The 20,671-nt window shown below is 39.9% G+C and overlaps 1 protein-coding gene across 1 annotated transcript in view; it reads right to left on the reverse strand.

Moving 5' to 3' along the window:
- Positions 1-3,501: 3,501 nt before the first annotated feature.
- Positions 3,502-20,671, reverse strand: part of LOC104522157 (sodium- and chloride-dependent GABA transporter 3) — a 98,230-nt gene continuing 81,060 nt past the window's right edge. Inside the window, exons 9-15 of the mRNA XM_010164378.2 lie at positions 15,072-15,196; positions 13,571-13,683; positions 12,036-12,173; positions 8,518-8,620; positions 7,553-7,653; positions 6,038-6,208; positions 3,502-4,074 (exon numbers count right to left, since the gene is read on the reverse strand). Of these exons, the coding sequence (XP_010162680.1) occupies positions 3,922-4,074; positions 6,038-6,208; positions 7,553-7,653; positions 8,518-8,620; positions 12,036-12,173; positions 13,571-13,683; positions 15,072-15,196 (904 nt within the window). The 3' untranslated portion in view covers positions 3,502-3,921. The remainder of the gene's footprint in view (positions 4,075-6,037; positions 6,209-7,552; positions 7,654-8,517; positions 8,621-12,035; positions 12,174-13,570; positions 13,684-15,071; positions 15,197-20,671) is intronic.

Raw genomic sequence — 20,671 nt, forward strand, 5'->3', positions numbered from 1 at the left:
GGCAGTGGGTGAGGGGCTGTGTTGGCTGCTGTGAAACCATCACAGGGAGTGACCGAGAACCACCCCTGTGCTTTTGTTGGGTTAAGTTGCAGCCCAGTCGGTTCCTGAGCTGGCTCTCTACGTGGCTCCCCTGTGACACAAAGCAGGCCACAGCAAAACGCAGCCAGTGGGGAGGGACAGGGTAGGGGAAGGAGGGCGGTGGCAGGTCTGCACTCTTCCATGGCAACATGGATTTTTTTTGAGTAACTGTGACCTTAAGTTGTGAGATCAGGAAACTTCCGTTCATTTCAGCCACAGATTTACTGGATGAGCTCAAAGATGTTGCTGCATCTCTTGTTTGCAAGTTCCCCAATTAAAATCAAGGGACATGTGTCAGCCCTAACAGGGCAGTTGTGATTATTTAAATCGTTAGGTGACGGTCTCATAAAATACATTGATATAAACTAAAATACACAGAATGGGTTTTGCCCATTTCCTTTAATTTTTGAAAACAAGTAAGTAGATGAAATCTTGTGCTCTTCAAAACCAAACAGAATCTTTCTTTGTGTAAAATGTTACATAAACCTTAGTGGTTGTTCATTTTTATTGTATTATTTTTAATAATACTGCAGATATTTCAGAAAAGGGCAATATTGTTTCTAACACATAAAAAAATCATGATATAGTTGAATTTTTGCATTTTCCCCTTCATATTGTTTCAAAAAAACCCCCAAAACAAAACACAAATACTATTAGGAAATTTACCCTCCCACATCCCTCCCCACAAAAGAAAAATATTTTTTTTTTTAAATCAGTAAAGTGTTAAAGAAGTCAGATATTAAATGCACACATTTACAAGCAGAGCACATTAGTAACACTGTATAAACCTTTAGACCATGCCAAACCATATGTATGTGTATAAAGCTACGGGTGAAATGGTTCATAGCAGCAGAATAGGAAGCATGTTCCATACAAAGTACATCATTCCTGTGGAGATCTCTGGATGAGCACAACAGTTCAGAGAACTTGGACAGCTAAAATGCACGAGTCAAGTTTTTTTTCTGCTCTTTTTTCAAAGGGCAACTTTGCTTTGTCTGGGATTTTCATTTTGTGTCTCATGGGTGGCCAGTTGAGTGCTGTGGGTTCCACCTCTTGGCACACTTTACCATAAACATTCAGGAGTCCTGATCACTGAAGGTAAGGTCATGGAAATCAAGGCCAAGTGTAACCCAACAGTGCATCTACATTTGCACATCCTTCACTGATAAGAAAATGAGTTGAACTTTACCCTGGGAGGGAACATCATCCATCCCAAGGCCCATACGTGGCTTTGGGGCCTCAGTTCTGCACCTTTGGTGGGTGGAGAGAAAGACCAGAAAGGGACACTGGGTTAGAAATATTTATGACTCATTAGAACTTCTGAAAATGTTAAGATTCCGGAGTGGGCTTTTTTGAACGTCACTAAGTAGCTTTCAGTTGGTTCGTTGTATTTTCTGTAGTTATACAACTCAATCTCTGGTTTCAGTTCTGGGAACATTTCTCTTCCAGACTTTCCAATGGGACTGTGATTTTCATGGGTAACCTCCAGTTCTGGATGCCGAGCTGAAGACTCCCTCTGAGGGAGGCCAGCCTTCACAGGATGATGGTTCTGTACCTTCCTGAAGGCAGGCTCCTTCAGAATGTCCTTTCCTAAGCACCTAGCCATGGAGACATGCAAAGGCAAGCAGGACTTAAAATATTTGAAGTAGAATTGCGGTAGAGAAGTTCTCTCTTAAGAATTCCACCTTACCACATGAAAAATACAAGTAAAATGAAATAAAATGAAACAGCTCTATTAGATTTAATGATGACTTGATACAAAGTGATTCTATGAAAATGCTTTTTTAAGAGGTAACCATAAAATCTCAAAGAAATGCTGACTGTATGTACAGTTCTATGCAATATGAAGATACATTAGTGAGTCCTAGTGAAGCGTTTTCCACTGTAGAAGGCCAGCAGCCACTTCTGTTTCTAATAACTCCAGATGCTGGTGTCTGAGCTTTGGTGATTCTGAATTGCAGAGAAGATGGAAGATTTTACAACATTTCTTCTGAGCTGTCTCAGGCTGTTGCTTGTCTCTCCCAAATCAAATACTATGCAGTGTAGTACAGTAATTCCTCCACAGGTTTCTCATACAACCATTAAATAAAAAAAAACAGGACAAGTAGATAATTGTCCAGAACAAATAACTGGGCTTGGAATATGGCAGAATGAAAAAAAAAAAACAAAACACAAAAAACCAAACCCAAAACACCCCAAGAGATGGTCTAGAGATTTTGATACTGGGACTCATGGTAACAACCACCCGCCAGTTGGATTCACATACAAAATCTCTTTGAAATCCGAGGGAGTCAGTTTGTACAACTGATGGAATAAAAAGGCCTGATATCACAAACCCAGTACTGCTCCTTTGGCAAAACAGAGCAGTCACAACATCCCTGTCTTAATTCCTTCATCTGCACCATGTATAAATTACCTCCGGAACTCCTGCAGAGATTCATCTCCCCACATAAGTGGTGGATTCCCCAACACTGGACACTTTTAAGATTCAGGTGGACAGGGTGATGGGCCATCTTGTCTAGAATGTGCTTTTGCCTAGAAAGGTTGGACCAGATGATCCTTGAGGTCCCTTCCAACCTGGTGATCTATGATTCAGGACCAATCTAACCTTCCACCAACCAAACTCCTATTCTGACTTCAGTGCAACCTGCGATATCATTTAGGGTAGAGCAATCAGGACCTAATCTGAGGGTATCTAGAAAGTACCTTGAAGGTGAGGAAAGCTATCTAGTGCTACACGTTGTCATTAGAGGATCCTTGATTTCTTTTGAGGGGAATGAACCAGGTGTACAGACAGACTGGCAAACAAAGAGACAGAGAGGCCAAGGGATGCAAAGCTCTAAACCTGCTCTTTTTTTTCCTCAGAACATCTCCACATTATAAGTAACCTTGATTTCCTGTTGTACAAGCACAGACACAGACATTTCACTTCAGGGGATGGGAAGTGTCAACCAAAATGAAGTACTGGCCACCCAGACACTAAAGAAAATGAAAAGCTTTAGAGGTCTCCTGACGCAGTATGCTTCATCTTAGAGACCATTAACTTACAAGAGCAGCAAAATTCAGAGCTCGTAAAAAATATTCTCTATCCAATCTCCAGAAAAACAGTGACTGGGAAGTGGGCCCATTCCACCACATTTGTAGACCTGCTGAAGCAAACAGAGGGTGGAGGGAAGGCGGTAAGAGCAGCTGAGGTGGTGCTTCCTGTGGGCTTCACAAAACTTGCCCTGAAAGAAGAGCTTTGTTAGGTGCAGAACTCAGTCCTGCAGCGGCCCTGGCCTAGGGAAGGGCTGAGGGTGCAGAAGCCACTGGCCCAGCTGGAAAGGCTCCCTCTGATTTCAGTGGGCTTGGGACAGTGCCCGCAGGGAGAGAGGAATGGCAACAGCAGTTACAGGTCATCCCCCCATCCCCTCGCAATTTCTTCCAAGAGAAACACAAGGATATTCTGGTCCCCTTTATATACATACATGAAAAGCTGCGATGGTCTGAAATGCTTACAGGTTAGAATGCATCTATCTATCCAACAGTACACCTGCCAGAAATCAAAGTAGAAAAGTTTTACAGCACATTATACAGGTCCCTCTAACTTCTAAAAAAAACATTTACTGAAATCACCATATTACAAGAAGTCATCACTAACATACCATATAATACTATTTCTTTTTCTTTTACATAATCATTACTCATATAGTAATTTAAAAAAGCACTTTTAAACAAGTATACAATTTTCACTTTAAAATTAACTGGTTAATAAAATTTTGTGCAAAACAAGCCAGCCTCTATAATTAAGTGAATTTATTTATTTATTTATACAAAAAAAATAAAACAAAAAAGATAGTTCTTTCAGAAATGTGTCTCCTTTTCTGTAATGGTTGAAATGGCACCATCTCCTTTCAGTTTCGCATTGCAGTCATTCATTGCTGCAATGTAGGCTCCTCCTCCAAGCTTCCCTCTCATTTTCAGATCTGAACTAGCTGTAATCAACTTCCTGAATTTCTAGAAAATTTGAGAAAATGGAAATCATTATATTTTTCTTGGTCACAGACACACATTTCTTAAACAGACTGACTATAAAAACCTCTTCTCTTTCACGTCTGTGTCTTATTTCCCTGCTATAGACACTGCACACAGTTCTGTACAAATCACACCAGACCAAAGGGCTAGAGAATGAAGGCAAAGACAAAGTCAAAGGGAATTTCCATGCTGATTTAGAGTAACATTCCCTTCCATGAAGAAATTCAGCTCAACACTCCGGGTAAGACCATTATATGGGTACACTTTGTTTTTCATGGTATAGATAAGGATATATACTGAAAAAAATAAACAAACAAGAGACTGCCAAAGTGTATTAAGTTACAATAAAGAACAAAATGAAAATATGTGTGTTCAGCTGAGAACTTTTTCTTTTATAACAATAATATCAGTCATGACCTTGCTGCTTACAGCTTGGGGAGCAGAGATGTTGCAGGAAGTTGGCTTCATGAGAAGCTCCCAGCTGTAATTAAAACACCTCTCTCATTGTTCATGTACAGGAAAGATAATGACCTGTCTGCAGCGCTTCAGACTACAAGGCAATGCAAAACAGGATTCTAGAAACAAAGTCTATTTACTTGCAGAGACAGGGTAAGGTTGATGCATTAAGGAAATATTTAATGTTCAGATTTGTGCAAAACTTCCTCTTTTGACATGCTAATATATGATATATAATATATTTTATATATATCTAGTATGGACAATTCATTTTTTTGTTTATATACCCACAGTAACATTTTCCTAGGTAGTCTCCAGGCCACATTTAATCGACTAAATGGAGTCATTTCAGTAGGGACTGCCATCAGCCAGCACAATACATTGCTGTTACTTCTCCATTCAAGAAAGCAGTAGCTGTTACATGGAGATAAACTCAGATGTATCCAGATGTCACACCCTTTGTTTTTGAATGGAGGGTAATTTTGAAGATGTGGGTATACACTGAGAGATCTTTCAAAAGTGCTGGGTAAGTTAATGAGCCCCAGGTACCCCAGACACAAATTCCTATTGTCTTGTTCTCCACACTGGCATTATCCCAGAGAATATCAGAAAGACTGAGAAAGCATGAAAGAGTCTGCATGAAGTCCCCTCCACGTATGCACTGAGATAGAAAGAGGAACACTGGGACACCTGCTTTTACTGACGAGTATCTAAGGGACTGCAGATGACAGGACCAGGCTTTTCTGGAATATGGGAAATCCCAGACGGCTGAGGAAGATTTATGTTCTTGTTTCTTCCATTATTGCCATCTTCACTGTCTTTCTTTGGAGAAAAGGCCTAATATTTAATAATCTTAACCTCAGCCTAGACCTGAGATAACCTGATACCAAATGTTAGTAAATTGCACTGAATATTTCTTTTTGCCTTTATTTCTCACTTAGAGAACTGCAATCAGGAAAACTGTCCAGAAGACAGACCAGAGTGTTTGCTACCCAGCTCCTGGAGAAAAAATCCTGGCAGCACAAACATGAGTTGCCAAAACCATGGAAAGAAAGCAGCTGACCTGGATGAACGGCTGGTACAAACCTTCTGGGGGGATTTAGCTGATGTTACAGACATTTTAAACTACAAATTGAGCAGAAGTGGTGGAGTCACCATCCCTGAAGGTATTTAAAAGATGTGCAGATGTGGTGCTCAGGGCCATGGTTTAGTGGTGGATTTGGCAGTGCTGGGTTAATGGTTGGACTGGATGATCTGAAAGGTCTTTTCCAACCTAAACAATTCTATGATTCTAAGAAAACAGAGACAGTTCAGATGCCTCTTTCCACCAGTGACTGAGAGGCCTCACCCAAGCTGCCACTGGAACAAGGTATGTGGCACTGCTGGCATTGCTTTTTTGATTAAACTGTGCTTAGCCTCATGCAGGTGAGGATTCCTGCTCTTTTCCCACTTCTTTTTTCAGGATCATTAATCTGAAAATATATCTTACCTCTGTGAAAGTGCCTTCTGTCTTCCACAGCTTAATGCATATCCACAAAGGGATACAGATCATGGAAGAGAGTGCCATCATCCACCCTATGCCATAGCCCCAGTCAGGGTATATATATATATTGTTGTATTTCAAAGGCTTATATTTCACCAGGAAAAAGATGAAGATTCCCTGAAATAAGCAGAAAAACATATTAGTGGTATTTGAAAAAACACTGCCTAAGTAAGAAGAAAATGACTGCCTGTTTAGGCAAAGCCAGCCTCCCTAAAGTTAAAAAGTAGAGGTAAGCTTTTCAGTCAGAGAAAAAAACCAAAACAACAGCAATATCTTCTTTTATGTACAGCTTAAATAACATGTCTCAGTAGCTGCCACTGAAATGAACAACCTTTCAAGTTTAAATCCTATTTACCTCTCAATGACAATAAAACCTGCACTTTGATGGCAAACAGTACCTGGGCAGGAAAGATTAAGTTTTGCTACCATAACCAGCTGTGATTAAATAACACAAGCTGCGTTCTCTCCAACCTGTCAGGATGAAAAAGGAAAGCCAAAATTTTCAAAGTTGCTTTAATCCACTGTCTGTATCTGCAGTTCTGCAGGCCAACTCTTTCATCCTCATAAAAGCTCAAATGTATCTGTTTGAATTTGACAAGTGTCTAATCAGGCAGTTTGGACCATTTAAATGTATGAAATACAGAAAAGTTACTAGATAATTTTCTCCAAAGTGGTGAAAAAATCGTACAAGAGCAAGTGATAAGAAGTTCATTTCAGAGTAGATGAAAATGAGTGAGAAATTTTCACAAGTTTGCAAATGAACTGGCAGAGCCCAAGGGAACCTGGATCTCCAGGTGCCCCAGCACCTGTAGTTATGCAGTTGCTAGCACTGACATACGGGAGAACTGGGAGATTTTAGTATCTAATCCTCAAGCACTCCTGGGTCAAATTTATGGACAATCTAGTCATGCCCCTCTTGTAATTTTGTCCCTGTTACGCAGCCAGAGCAGACTGGCACCAGTACTGCTAGCTTCTGGTACAGCAAAGTCCTTCCCCTTCTTCATGCACATGAGATGTGCTCTTCGTTTCTTCTGTGACTTTTACCAGAAGAGAAGATGTCCTGTCTTCTTTGAAAAATGTCCCCTCACCCAAAGAGAGGGAAGGAAATAGGGGTCTGGAGCAGCAAGGAAACCAGCACAAGTCTGGAGGAGCTTGAATGATGCAGGGCAGACACAAGGTACACTAGCGATGCAGTGAAATAAGCCTCTGTTGCATGGGCGAGTGTTCATTTAGGGCCCTGAATTTATTTTTTTCCTATTATTGTATATACTAAGATTTCTCAAAATTCACGGAACATTTTACAATTTTTACAGATCCTACAGTGTTTTTTAATTAAAACATATGCTACAAATCAGTAAGTTTTTTTTTCTCAACCATTGCAGCAGCAAAATTCTAAAAATATGGACAAACAGAATCCCCTCCTGATGTCTAAAACAAGTTGTTTGGATATTCTGTACTTACTGCACAAATACCTGGAGTTAAGACCATCCAGCACCATTTAATCAATGACAGTGGTTTGTACCCAATCATATCTTCAATGTTCTCATAAAAGCGATTGCTGCCTGCCCAAAAAAACCAAACAAAGGCAGATGTAGAATGCATATGTCAGGGGTTGTACAGGTCAGTATTTAAAACACTAAAGACAGGTTCTGACAGAGCTGCAAGGACTGAAGCTGCTCTCTCTTTCCCATCATCTGCTCCACACTCATGGCAGAGATCACTGCCTGCATCTGTACCTGACCAGTATGAGCAGAGCGTAGGAGTGGGCGAGCTGTCAGACAGAAATGCCTTCTGGTCAGGATCAGCCTGAGCAAGCCCAGTTAAAGAGCACACATATGCTACGAGCTCATGTGTGAATCCCTAGATAGCTGGGGACATGTGTGATCTGAAGTTCATACGTTGCTTTACAAAGGAAACTCATCAGTCCTTTCTGAGCATAAAGTGCTGGAGGGTGTAACCACGAACACACCCAGCACTGTGGTGGTTTTCTCTTGGCTTTGCTGACAGACACAAAGAGCAGAGCTAGGGACACTACTATGTCCCTTTTGTGTTGATCAGCCATGAACTCCAAGTTCCCTGGATTTATCTGTGAGTGTCAGAAGTGGAGTGAACATGCCCTAAACAGATGCTCTGTGAGAGAAGGAAGACTTATTGCCACCCCTCCTTTCTACTTTCTAAGGCAGCTAAGGACTTCCTTGATGAAGGAAGGTGCAGGTCAGTCCTGACAAGAGCCAAGAGAAAAAAACATATATCCATCCCACTATCTTTGTTAGTTAGAGTGGGGAAAAAAAGCATTCCTGACTTTCGCTAGGGAATGGGAATGAGAAGGGCCCCACTCCACAAGGGTGCAAGGTTTTCACATTGCTTTTATGCAAATACAAAACTTTCATAACAACTCAAAACCACAGCAATGTTCAGCAACTCACCATAAACCCAGCCTATGCAGACACATTCAAATATGGCAACAAAAAGCAGGCACATGCCACTAGCTGCGTACGAGTCAAATAACTGAAAGACGTACATCCCACCCTGAAAGGCAAAGACAGAAAGAGGGAAAAAACAGTGCTGGTACCAGTGGGGATATTTCATATTAAATATGGCTTTAATTACACACTCCATCTGTTGGTTCCCTGGCAATCTTCCTACTCAGGTTGGTTCTTTCTTGAACAAAGAATATTTATTTCTCAGTGATTTGTTATTGTAAATTTTTTTCCTTCCACAGCACTTAAGATTATTCCCTGTGCTAGCTGAATACTGTGCATTTGCTTTGAGGTAGCAAATCCTGAAGTGGAGGGAAGTGCATTTGTTGTGTTTCCAAAATGCTCTCCCACCTCCATGATATTTTTCAACTTCATTTGTTATCACATCAAGCTGTAGATAACTACAGGTGTTTGTGATCTCCAGATCACCTCACATGAAGATGCAGGGTCTGTGCTATTAATATGTAAAGGAATTAGTTAAAATGTGGGGAAAGAAAGCAAAATCTGTAGTGAGTAGAGTAACTTCCCAATGGCATAGGGAACATCTTTACTGCAAAGAGCTCACTGGGAGGTTCAGCAAAAATCTGAGCAAACTGGAAACTTAGAGATCAACCAACTGAGCCAATACAATGTAAGGAACACAATTCTGCAAAACCCTGCAAGGATATTCCTGTCATTTTGGGGAACTTGTGTCCTCTTCACTCTCCATGCTTATATTTCGTTTAGCCTGTTCATCTCGCTAATGTGTCTCTCAGTGCTCTGCTTAACACTTGCAATGTGAGAGGAATTATTCCAAAATTTCCCCATTTTATAATCTATCTTACTGAGAGTTAGAATGATTACAGACAAATTGGTCCCTCTAAGGTTGCTCTGCTCCAATGCTCAACTTACAGGGACACACATCTGGAAGGAACTCTTAATCAACCAGTGTCAATCCCTCTGTTCTCACAGGAGCTATGTCACATAATACCTTTCATAAACTAACTGACAATCTTAATTCCAATTTAAAGCCAGAACTATTGTTCTTGGAAAAATTCCTAGAACGTCACTGTTCAGATGGACAGAAATCCTTTCTTAATTTTCAGTCTAATTATTCATGGCTTATACACTCTGGATTGGGGATGAGGGAGGGGAGCCATTCTTTTTGCAGAAATAGTTCATGTTTATAGTCACTGTTACATCTGTGATGCACTTACAGAGAGCAATCATACACCCTTGCTAATATTACCATCGTTTCGCTAGCTTCTGATAAGATCAGCTCTGTACTCCTAGGATCATCCTCACTGCTCTTGCTTTGCAATCTGTTCCAGTCTGAATACAAGTAGCCAGAGTCATAGATAATATTTCAGCGGGACTATTACCTTGTCCAGTCATGGGTCTATTCCCATCTCTCAACTGGAAATACCCAAAACATCTAGGAAATGTAATTTTATGTCTACAGCATATCTGTAGTGCTTAGTTTCACATCCAGATACTTCTTTCCTAATTGTTTTCCATGCCTGGTTGAAATGTTTAGTACTATATGGATGACATTATACCTTGTGCTACTATAGCCTACTTCATCTTTAATACTCCAGTCACCCACTTCTTCCCTCCCTATCATTATGCCTTCTCCTGTGACCCAGGACATCACAGTTCATCATCAAGTCTGATTTGGGCTTAAATCTTAGAGATGATTGTGAGTCCTTATTCCTCATACACTCATTAGGCTACAGCTTTTTGATGAAGACTGAACTCATGCTTTGTTCTTTTGAACAATAAGAACATTTCTAGGACTTCTCTATCTGGCTGCCAACTTCCATGAATGTTGAACTTTAATGAGAAAGGACTTACCTTTGAAACTTCTGTTAAATTGACTGAAATGTGGCAATAGGTTCAAAATTTAAAATGAAGAAGTAATACATCACATGTAGCCAATGACTATATGTGACCTGTTTCCATAGCAAGTCAACTACAGGTACTAGATAAAATTGCTACCAAGTGCTGTCTAAGTTCACTAAGAATCTCATTTCAGCCACTGTCTCTTTTAACACCAACAGTCATCATCTCCTCTTTGTCCAGTTCCTTGTACCAGTCCTTTTCTTTGGAATAAAATTAATAATTTTTCTTGTGGAGAATTTTCAATTCCTTCGCTGCAGTATACAAAACTGCTCTTCGCTTTACACCGTGTCATAGCTCTTATCAGAGAAAGGTATCTGATTAGTCTGGCACAAATGTCACTAAAATAGTAATAGAAGTTTCATTTCATTCTAGTCTCCACTTTCCTCCTCATCTTTAGTTATTCCCTCCTTGAAAGTGTATCTAAAGCTAATATATTCCAGCTGATTCATTCTATGCGTTGTAAAAACTTGCGTACTGAGAACAAGACTAACATGCTTACAATTACCTAACCCCTTTTTGGGGTGAAATTTTCAGTGACAAAACAATTTGAAAAGCATATAGTCTAAGGACTGCAGATCTCTGTAGAGGGAACTGAAGTGATGGTAGCTGAGTTGAGGAAGCCCTTCGAGGCTGCTTCACTGGGAAAGCCTGAGGTTGCTGCACAGCAGAGACACGTTGTGGCCCTTCACAGCTAATACAGCCGGGCTTCCTCAGACAAAGGTTCCTCACACATTTAATTCTGCAGCTCCTCAGACATGACACTTTTTTCTTTGTCTTGCTCCCTAGTACAGGGAGGATCTAACAGCCCAGCAAGCAGAAGAATATGGGCAGAGGAGAGTGTGGACTCTGCCCCTCTTCTTCCTGTCCTGAGAAGGTAAATTGAAGGAGAGGAAGACTGTTGATAGAGCTCACTCTGTAAAGCAAGCGCTGAGCAGCAGGACTAACCTCCTACCAAGCACCAAAGGATCCCAGAGTCCTTTCCCAGCCTGGGTACCAAACACAGTAGTGGCAGACATGTTGTATCATGAACTTATGGGATGGACTGACACCCACAGAATTTGTGGTTTGGAACATCCCAAAGCAAACAGTTCTGTTGGTTTGAAATCCTTTTTTTTCTTTTCTTGTCTTTTTTTTCCCTACCGAAGCAAATTCTGCTCAGAGATTGGCCGTATTGATTGACCTGGCCTCGTGAGATAAAAATCAAAGATGTTTTAGTTTTTTATTTCCACTTCACTTCATCTTCTTTATTAAGCTATTAATCCAAAATGCAGTTGTTTTCAGACTAGTCTACCCAAAGTAAGCAGAAACCACGATCAGTGTCTCTGGTTGGTGGTGTAAAGCAGATGGAATTTTCTTGGCTACATAACTTTGACTGAAACATTTCCTAAGCTTAACTGAAAAGCTGAGGATTCATTTCACATTTAAAATATTACATAGTAGTTGAAAACAGTCTCTCAAGTATTTTGTAGTCATATTCCTGGCAGTGAATTTGGTCTATGGCAAATGTCCTTGCATTTTATGTTGTGATTGTAAACAGAAAGGATTCCCTTTTTCCTGCCTTAGTGCAATAAAGCATGTCTTACCTCGGTTAACATTATTAGGCCAATGAAGTATGACACAATGGAAAGGCCGAGAATCAACAGTTCTCTTCTGTAGCCTCTTCGGAAAATCTTTGGGTACATGTCTACAACAGCTGTCACAAGGCTTTCCACACACACAAACTGGAACAAATGACAGGGAAGAACAAATGAAAAATGTGTCTCATCTGCTTTCGGGATTTGGATTTGCTACAAAACACTTCAAATATCCTTCTGTGTTCTCATCACAGAGACTGAATGATCCCTGAGGACACTCTACAAGCAGAAGCTCAAACTGAGAGGAACATCATTTTCAGAATTAAAAAGTCCAAAGTTAGGGATTTCCAGTCCACCACCAAATTCAAATAGTTGAATCTACTAATATTTTCTCACACTGCATTTGCCCTGTAGCAGATGGACCACAGAAAAACAAAATATTTCAAATGTGGCTTGAATGGGACTAAACTAATGTACAAACCATTCATGGGACCGCAGCAGAATTTCACTCTAAGCATCCTGCACTTCTGTCACTCAAGGGAATGACAGGCAGTGCTAGGCACCGCCAGTCACTGCTAAATGAACAGCAGGCTTTTTGGAGAAGTTCTCTCCATTTTACAGAAGAGAGAAGTTCCACAAAGCTATTAAGTGCCCAAGCCAAGTGCATCTAATGAAAGAAGGAAGGAACATTCTTCCTAACTTTAAAAATCAGCGAAAAGCAAGAGGCCCAGGCTTCTGACTCTGGGCTCTGGAGCAAGGTTTCTAAAACAGGCACCAAAATTAATGCCCAAAAATAGACAATATAGAGCCTGCTTCATTGGAACAGTCAAGAGTAAAATTCAGGAACTGCTCATTTTAAAAAAGACTTTAAAAAAAAATTGTTAGATCAGGAAAAATAGCAGATATTAGAGCATTAAGTTTAATGATTGGATATGTCATGGAAACCAAGCACTGACGAGCTTTATTCTACAGGATACAATCATAAACTTTCTGAACCAAATCATGCCGAGGGCTAAGCTGCATGTTAACACGCCAGCCACTCTGCATTTTTCATCAAACAGCTTTCACAATTTCTACGGTCACACACATAGGAAGGGTGACTTCTACGCTGCCACTCTGCTGCAGAGTATGACTACACATTTCTTGCTGTGGTATCTTGAAGTATAAATACACCGCAGGAACTTACATTATCACTATCTGATAGTTTCAAAATTCATTGCCAAGTGCTTTAAAAACAGGAAAGGAAAACACACTAGTATTTTACTGACTGTGAATTTTAATCACCCATATTTAAGTTCAATCTGATTTCCATGTTAATAATGAAACTGATAGTCAGGCTGAATCAGCGTTCACAGTAAGTCATAAAGGAATCTCCACTATCACATAACTAAGATTTAAAATAAGGAACTTGAATCAGAGGTTTTAAGCAAAGAATTAAATGAGGGTTCATTCTTTCATCAGGTTAGATACTGTTTACATCAAGGATGCTGATACACACATGCTAGGGAATCTGAAAAAATATTTAAATAGCATTTGTTTCATACCTGACTGTCTAATCCAAGGAATATAAGCATCATGAAGAAGAGAGTTGCCCACAGAGGAGAAAGAGGCATCATGGTAACAGCTTTAGGGTAAGCAATGAATGCAAGTCCTGGTCCTGAAAAGGAAGAAAAGAAAGGAAATTGTTTATGCTGCTGGTACAGAACATTAATTCATTGGCTGAGTATTTACAGAAATCTTTAAAATAGAACATTTTCGCAACAGCACTGGTAACTTCTCAGATCTGCTAAAATGCCATCTCACCTAGCTCATATTTTTCTGTTCTGATTTACCTGTGCCCATTTCCCAGCTGCTGTGAACTCTCACACTGTAACAGCTTTTGTTGAAGTTAGCCCTGCTTTACAGAGGCACTATCACAAGGCTGATATCCTGCTGCAATAACTTCAGCAAAGAGCTGTCAACACGCTATTGCTTTTTCATTTAACGCACTATTTACAAGCTCCTATAATTTCCAGAGTTGCTGTGGTCTTTTAACCTTTTTCTATATAATTTCTATAATAGCATAAGCCAGTTGTCTTGAGGGCTTTAGGAAAAGAGAAATCTTTTCCATGAGAGTATCAGTGAAGCTCTACTTGCTTTGGAGTTTTCCTGCTAACTGACTAACTTCATGAGAATCATTTCTCCTCACCAGTTCAGCATTGTACTGCTTTTCTTTCTGGGCAGCGCTCCTGCTCTTTCTGTTCTGTTGAGTTTTAAGTGATACTTAAAGATACTATATTCACAAAGGTGTTAAAGAGCAATTAACTTTCACTGAATGCTTAACTCCAGGTGACGGTAATGGATGTTAGATGGTTCATTTCTCACATTGCTGGGCCTTTGTGCCTTTCTGGACTCAAAACAAGAACTTTTATAGTTAATCAACCAGAGTGTCTCAGTGTATGCCCCCGAGAGAAAAACTTACATGAGGAGATGGCATTAGCCATCTGATTGTTATAAATCTCTATTTGGACAGTATACATTAAGCAAGACTTCTGAGGACTTCCAGAGATTTCCCCCAAACAGCTGGTTTCTCATTACTGTAATAGCTATATCTTTTTTCTTTTTTTTTTTCTTTTTTTTCACCCCCCCAGAAGTAACAAATATTTGTGTGGATTTCCATCTGTCTCATTGAAAGAAAACTGAATGCTCCTTTCATGAGGATATAACACTCAAGGTGCATAACTGAGCAATTTCTCTCTGCTAAACAGTCCTCTGGATGCTCAGCTGGAGTAAGTTTGTGCTACAATAGCTCCTTGACTTTATGAATCTGGAGCTATGCACAGTAACATTAGTATTTTTCACACATAAATGTATGACTATGAAAATAGTTAAGAACTCTTCTTATAAGTTATTGTAATGAGTCAGATAACTGGTTTTTAAGAGGAGTTTTGTAAAACAATCTGCAAAACAGTCAACTTATGCATAAGACCTGGCACAGACTTAAGTATTCTGACAGCAACCTCTGGGCATTTTTTGTTAACCCAGAAAACTGCTTTTGGAACGTACCTGATTCTGCAACTTCTGCAATGGGCACGCCTTGTTCGTAAGCCATAAATCCAAGAACTGAAAAGATAGCAAAACCAGCAACAAAGCTTGTGCCACTGTTCAAGCAGCAGAGCATGATGCAGTCTCTGAAAATATAAATAAGAAACACTGCAGTTGATCTCCAGAGCCTGGGTTTCTTTCATATACTGAGCCATAGGACTAACAGAACCCCAAGATGCAGGAATGGACATTACATTGCTTATTAAGATTAAGCTCCCACCTGATACTGTGCCTGAGAGAAATGAGCCAGGCATGAGCATTTGCAGGAAGATACCATCATCATACCCTTGCTTTTGTTTTAACTGGTTGAATTGCAAACCTGTTGCTACTCACTTACTGGTTTTCAATAGAATCTTTAAAAAAACATGTAAAAATACCATAACAATGGTGTTAAGAACTATTTTTCTACAGTAGTTGTAACAATGTATTCCAGAGGATATAAACTCAGTTATAAACTATATGAAAATGGTAGTAATTTGTTTCCTGGAAAAAAATCCTATGGTCAGATCTTAGCTAATTCTATTTCATTTATAGTATACTGGCAACATACATCCATACAAAATACAACTCCAGTTTGGTTTATCAACTTTTTTAAGAAGCTGTGGTAATGAAAAGCACCATACATAATCGAAGAAGTGTGGATATGCCTAAAGAAGTGCCTAACAAGTAGGTGAAGACAGTGCAGGGACACTGATCTCTCAGACCTATGTATCCTACACATCAAACAACGACCATTACAAGCCCAAGCTGAAGAAATATTTCTTTTCCCAGATGGGAAATGTCACAGTGGTAAATCACTTTAGAAAAAGGGAAAATACTCTTGGAGAAAGGTGCGATCTTTCCCCAGAGCTCACTGAAGTATCATTGTTCATCCTGCTATCAGACAGCACTTCAGGCTTGGCAGATTATGAGGTTGGAATGATTTATCATGACAGTCACTCTTTTAAGCCTGTTTGCTGCGAGAGAGCTGGGTACTTGAGAAAGTAATAATCGAACCTAGGTGCCTGACAGTAAGTTGGGAACCACAGAAACACAAGGCAAGCCTGTAGCTCTTGTTGAGCTTATACCTCGGTCTGGTTTATTCCCATTCTACTACAGCTCTGAAGCAAATTTTTGTGCAGGCTATCTATGAAAAGAAATGACCCTGTAAAATCTAACAGGTTCTGAATCCACATCTTCAATAATGATTCCAGATTTGCAGTGACATTTTGAGAATCAGAGACAATTCGTATTTTTGAAGTCCTGTTTGGACTCGATGATCCTGAAGGTCTTTTCCAACCACTATGATTCTATGATCTATATATTCTGGCAAAACTTCCTTGTCAATCTTTCTGTCCTGTTGCTTGTTTCGTTTGGTATTTTTATCCTGTAACTTTATCTCATCAGTTTAGTATTTGAAAGTGAGGTGACCAGTTCCACCATCTTATTCCTTCACTAATGAGGCTGGCACGACTCACCTTAGCACCAGCACATACATTCTAACTGCAGGAAGCAGGCATACATTGCGATACTGCAAAGTGAGTGATCAGCTGAACTACGGTCAGTGGATGCTTTGCCTCTCTCTCACCACCTTACTTACAGTTAATTTTAACCATCATTTTGAGAATGTTTTTGTGTTTTCATAATCATTTCACAGTAAAAAATGTCTATATGATACATCATCTATACATTGCCAAAATTTGTCCAGCAATGAAAAAGAATGAACACTCCCACTTGTTGATCAAGACTCAGACATGGAAAAGTCCAGTGACGTTCACATTTCCTTCATGCATGGACTCTCTCTAACACTGTTTGTTCATTAGCAGGGGCAAACAGGTCCTTTAAAATACTTTCTGAAAATGGTCAGAATTCTAACCTGTTATTTATTTCCTTTCCATATGAAATTGCTCCCTGTTGTTATGCACAGCCAGGCTAGTTATACGCTTTGGATGTTTTAAAGCAAAATAGTAATCTAAAAGAAAGCAACCAGGAGCACAGAGTTCTTCCTGCTTTGCAGAGAAATAGAACAAAGAAAAAGATCATCTTCCTAACCATTCTCCTCGGTGTATTTCAGCACTGAAGCAGCTCTGGAGAGATTCTCACCTCAGCCTGTCTCAATTAAGAAACTGGTGAGTTCAATGCTGAGAAATTAAAACTAAGTGTGATGAAACCCTGGCAATAAGAGATGTCAGAAAGATGAATTTTTTCCTCCTTTGGAGGAAAAAAGGAGATACTACCTCAGTGGGATGGATCTGGCTGCTCACCAGTCACAAGATGCCTCCATTTGGAACAGTCTGTTTTCTGCAGATAAGATTTATTTTATATAATTCCCAGGCTTCAAATGCCATCCAAACAACAAGGTGGGGGTTTTTTTGTTTGTTTTTTCTGGTGAATGGTGTGGCACAGGACACTGAGAGCTGTGGGTTCCTAACCATGTGAGAAAGGCTTTTGAGGTGGAGACACATTGCTCCCTGTGCACCTTCAGAGCCCCTGGCAGTTTCAGCTGCTTCCTCTTGAAGGAAGGTCCTAGGGAGAGGCCCAAGGGCTTTAGGCTGGACAATCCTATACACCTGGGTTATCTGTGAGAGAACAAGAGGAGCACAGACATTTCTCCACTCACAGGGAAGACCCACAAACCACAATGCCATGGTACAAAGGAGCTGGAGGGTAGGTATGCATTTTCCCAAGGAAATGGGCCAAAGTGAACCTATGGAGGTTTTCATCATCTCCAGTTAGTGAGGTACCTATTCTTTTGATATAACACAGCCACAGCTCCATCATTTTCTTCCCCAGGTAGACAGTCACAGACTGAACACTCGGTTCTCTGGTGACCTAGCAAAATTTCCTGTTGAAATAAAAATATAACCTCCAATTTTAATTTCCATCCTTCCTTTGTATTTGCAGGAATTCTACTAACGTCTCAACTCCTTTGGCTTTTTCCCTTAGACACAAGTGTGTAACCTGTAGTTCAGTCTTTTTTTCTGCTATGGGAAGGAAAACTGAGAGGAGGATCTGGATCCATTGATTGTGAAGCCCATGAATTTTGAAACACAAATGCTCAAGGACCATTGGAAGGCAAACACAAAGTTTATCTAATTTTCCATCCATTTTTTATAAGCATCCTTGGTAGGAAGGCATCAGAGCCTGACTGAAGCCCAAACTGATTTCAAATGAAAGGAAAAACAAATTTTTATGAAAACTTTACATTCTTCCAAATTAATGTCTTGCCAATCACCTGAATAATTCAACACATGCATTCCTTATCCTCTCCCTGCCTGACAGGCAGGATACTGCTGAAAATTGATTCTGCCATCCTTAAGGAGGTTCTCAGATTAGAAAGAAGAGCCCACAGAGTCTTTTGCATCCCTCCACTTACTTCCTTGCCTTTATGGATCCCCTCAAGACCAATTCCCATTCCTTTTTTCCTCTTAGATTAGAAGCCTGATAAAGGACACATCTTAATTTGTTAAAAGGTTTGTCCATTTGTCACAGTGTTGACCATTGACAGGAAATCACTCATTTATCTTCAGCACCAGAGTGGTAACATGGCAGCTAACCCTGGATTTGTAGGTGGGGCTCATACATAACAAGTGTGGTGCTGAGGAGCAGGTTCCAGTACAAAGGAGTGCTGCTGTGGAACCGCATGGCGATTCCCCTGGTGGGGAACTGCACAGTGTCCAGCAAGGGACTGGATCAGTTCTGCAAACACAGAGCTCATCAAGCAAAAACAAGAACATTTTCCTTCTCTGTCTGCTGAGGCTGTCTGAAGTTAATCCATCCCTTAGGAAGGTCTGCATGGATTAGGAATTCATAGCTTGCTAAAAATCAGAGGAAACACCAGTACACCTTTATTTTATTTATACGGGGAAAACATTGCCTGCTGATGGTACTGCCATCCTTTCCTCTTTTTATGAGTCAATTTTGATATAAACTGTTGTAAATCCAGGCAGGATCTGTACTAATGTATTACAATGAAAGATAAGTAAAGACAATAGAAATTAATTTCCTATTCAAAGATGTGATTTCTTTGCAATTCATTTACAGTGTTAATGAATTAGATCAGGTTGCTAATAAAAAAAACCCACGTGCAGTTTAGTTTCCCATTTCCCACTGTAATACCTCCAACTGCAACTGTCCCTTAGAAAAAAAATAAATAGTAAAACAGAGCGCCAAAAAAGTGGAAGCAGATGTTACAATCAGACAATACACTCTGGGTATTGGAAGAGGCAAATCCATGGTTTGATTTTGATTTTAAGTGCTAGTTAGAATACAAATTTATTTCTGCTTTCCACTGCATAGCTGCTTTGTATGTCTTGCTCTGTTAACAACCCTGTTTAACTCAGCTGCTTTCTGCAGTTAACTTCTGTCCTACTCATTTCCTCAGATTTCTTAAGAATCATACTTTGGGACACAATAAAATTCAGGAAATTTGTGAAAACGTTTTGTTAGAGGAATTGTGAAGCTTGGATTCAGTAAAAAATACTCTGTTGCAGCATCTTGCTCAGGAGCTTTCCAAGGGAGCTGCCGATGTTTTTACAAGCTATGCTGCTAGGGTCAGAGGAAAAGAAGGAAAATGACATAAGCTCTCTGTTCACACATCAAAACTCCTGATTTTTGTAATGAGCTACAAAACCATAGTAAAAAGACTACTGCAGTCCTTGAGGCAGTGACAGAATAGTTTCTAGATGGGATGCAAGCAGAAAGAAATAAAAATAAAATCAAATCAGAGAGAAAAGGAGTAGTGCCTTTGTTAAAGCATCATTTATGCTAATCAGGGAAAACTGTCATTACCCACTGTTCTCTAGGGACATCTTCACTGTTCTGAAAATAACGTCAATCAGCACTGAAGACTGTAGGAGACTCACACTACTTTATGCAGCAAAACGTTTGGAATTTTGGGTGTCACAGCCAAGCAAAGAGTACCCTATGTTGCTGCTGAGTTGCTTTGCACGTTTAGATGGCAAAGCAGCCTTAGCTGCTGCTGGAGAGCTTCGCAGACATTCAGCTGGTGGATGCATTTGTGCCTCTGTGGTTTCCAGTACCCCAATTCCCTCTCTCTCTGAAGGGTTCCACTGTTTGGTGTTTCTCTGACAGAAGAGCAAATTGTTGCTAAGATTTGGAAGAAGGTGGCATTTCCTAAAACTGCCTCCTGAACTCTCCAAGTAACACTTGATTTAGAATTTGAATACTTACACTTTCAGGGTTTTAGGGGATGGGGTGTTTGGGGTTCTTTTGCTTTTAGACTGTATTATTTCCTTTATAGAAAAATGAAATTTTCATTCACTGTCTGGAGATCATAATGAAGTCAGTACAATCAAACTGTCATTTACTGTCTTGTATTTAAGGCTGTTGAATAGTAGGAAAAATAATTCAATAACTACTGATGCTAGAAGAAAAAAGTAGTGCTCATACTCCTGCCTATGGCAGTAAAATGGAATGAGGATTTTGTTTGAGTCACATCCTTTTGACATTGATTCAGGGAAGATTAAAACCTATTGAAGTCGTTAGCAATTTCCTTACTGATTTCTGTAAGGACAGGCAATGAAATACGATCTATTTCTACTGTGCTCTAACTAGGAGCC

The sequence above is a fragment of the Antrostomus carolinensis genome, unplaced genomic scaffold, assembly GCF_000700745.2.
Source record: "Antrostomus carolinensis isolate BGI_N321 unplaced genomic scaffold, ASM70074v2 scaffold4293, whole genome shotgun sequence".
NCBI classification, from domain to species: Eukaryota; Metazoa; Chordata; class Aves; order Caprimulgiformes; family Caprimulgidae; genus Antrostomus; species Antrostomus carolinensis.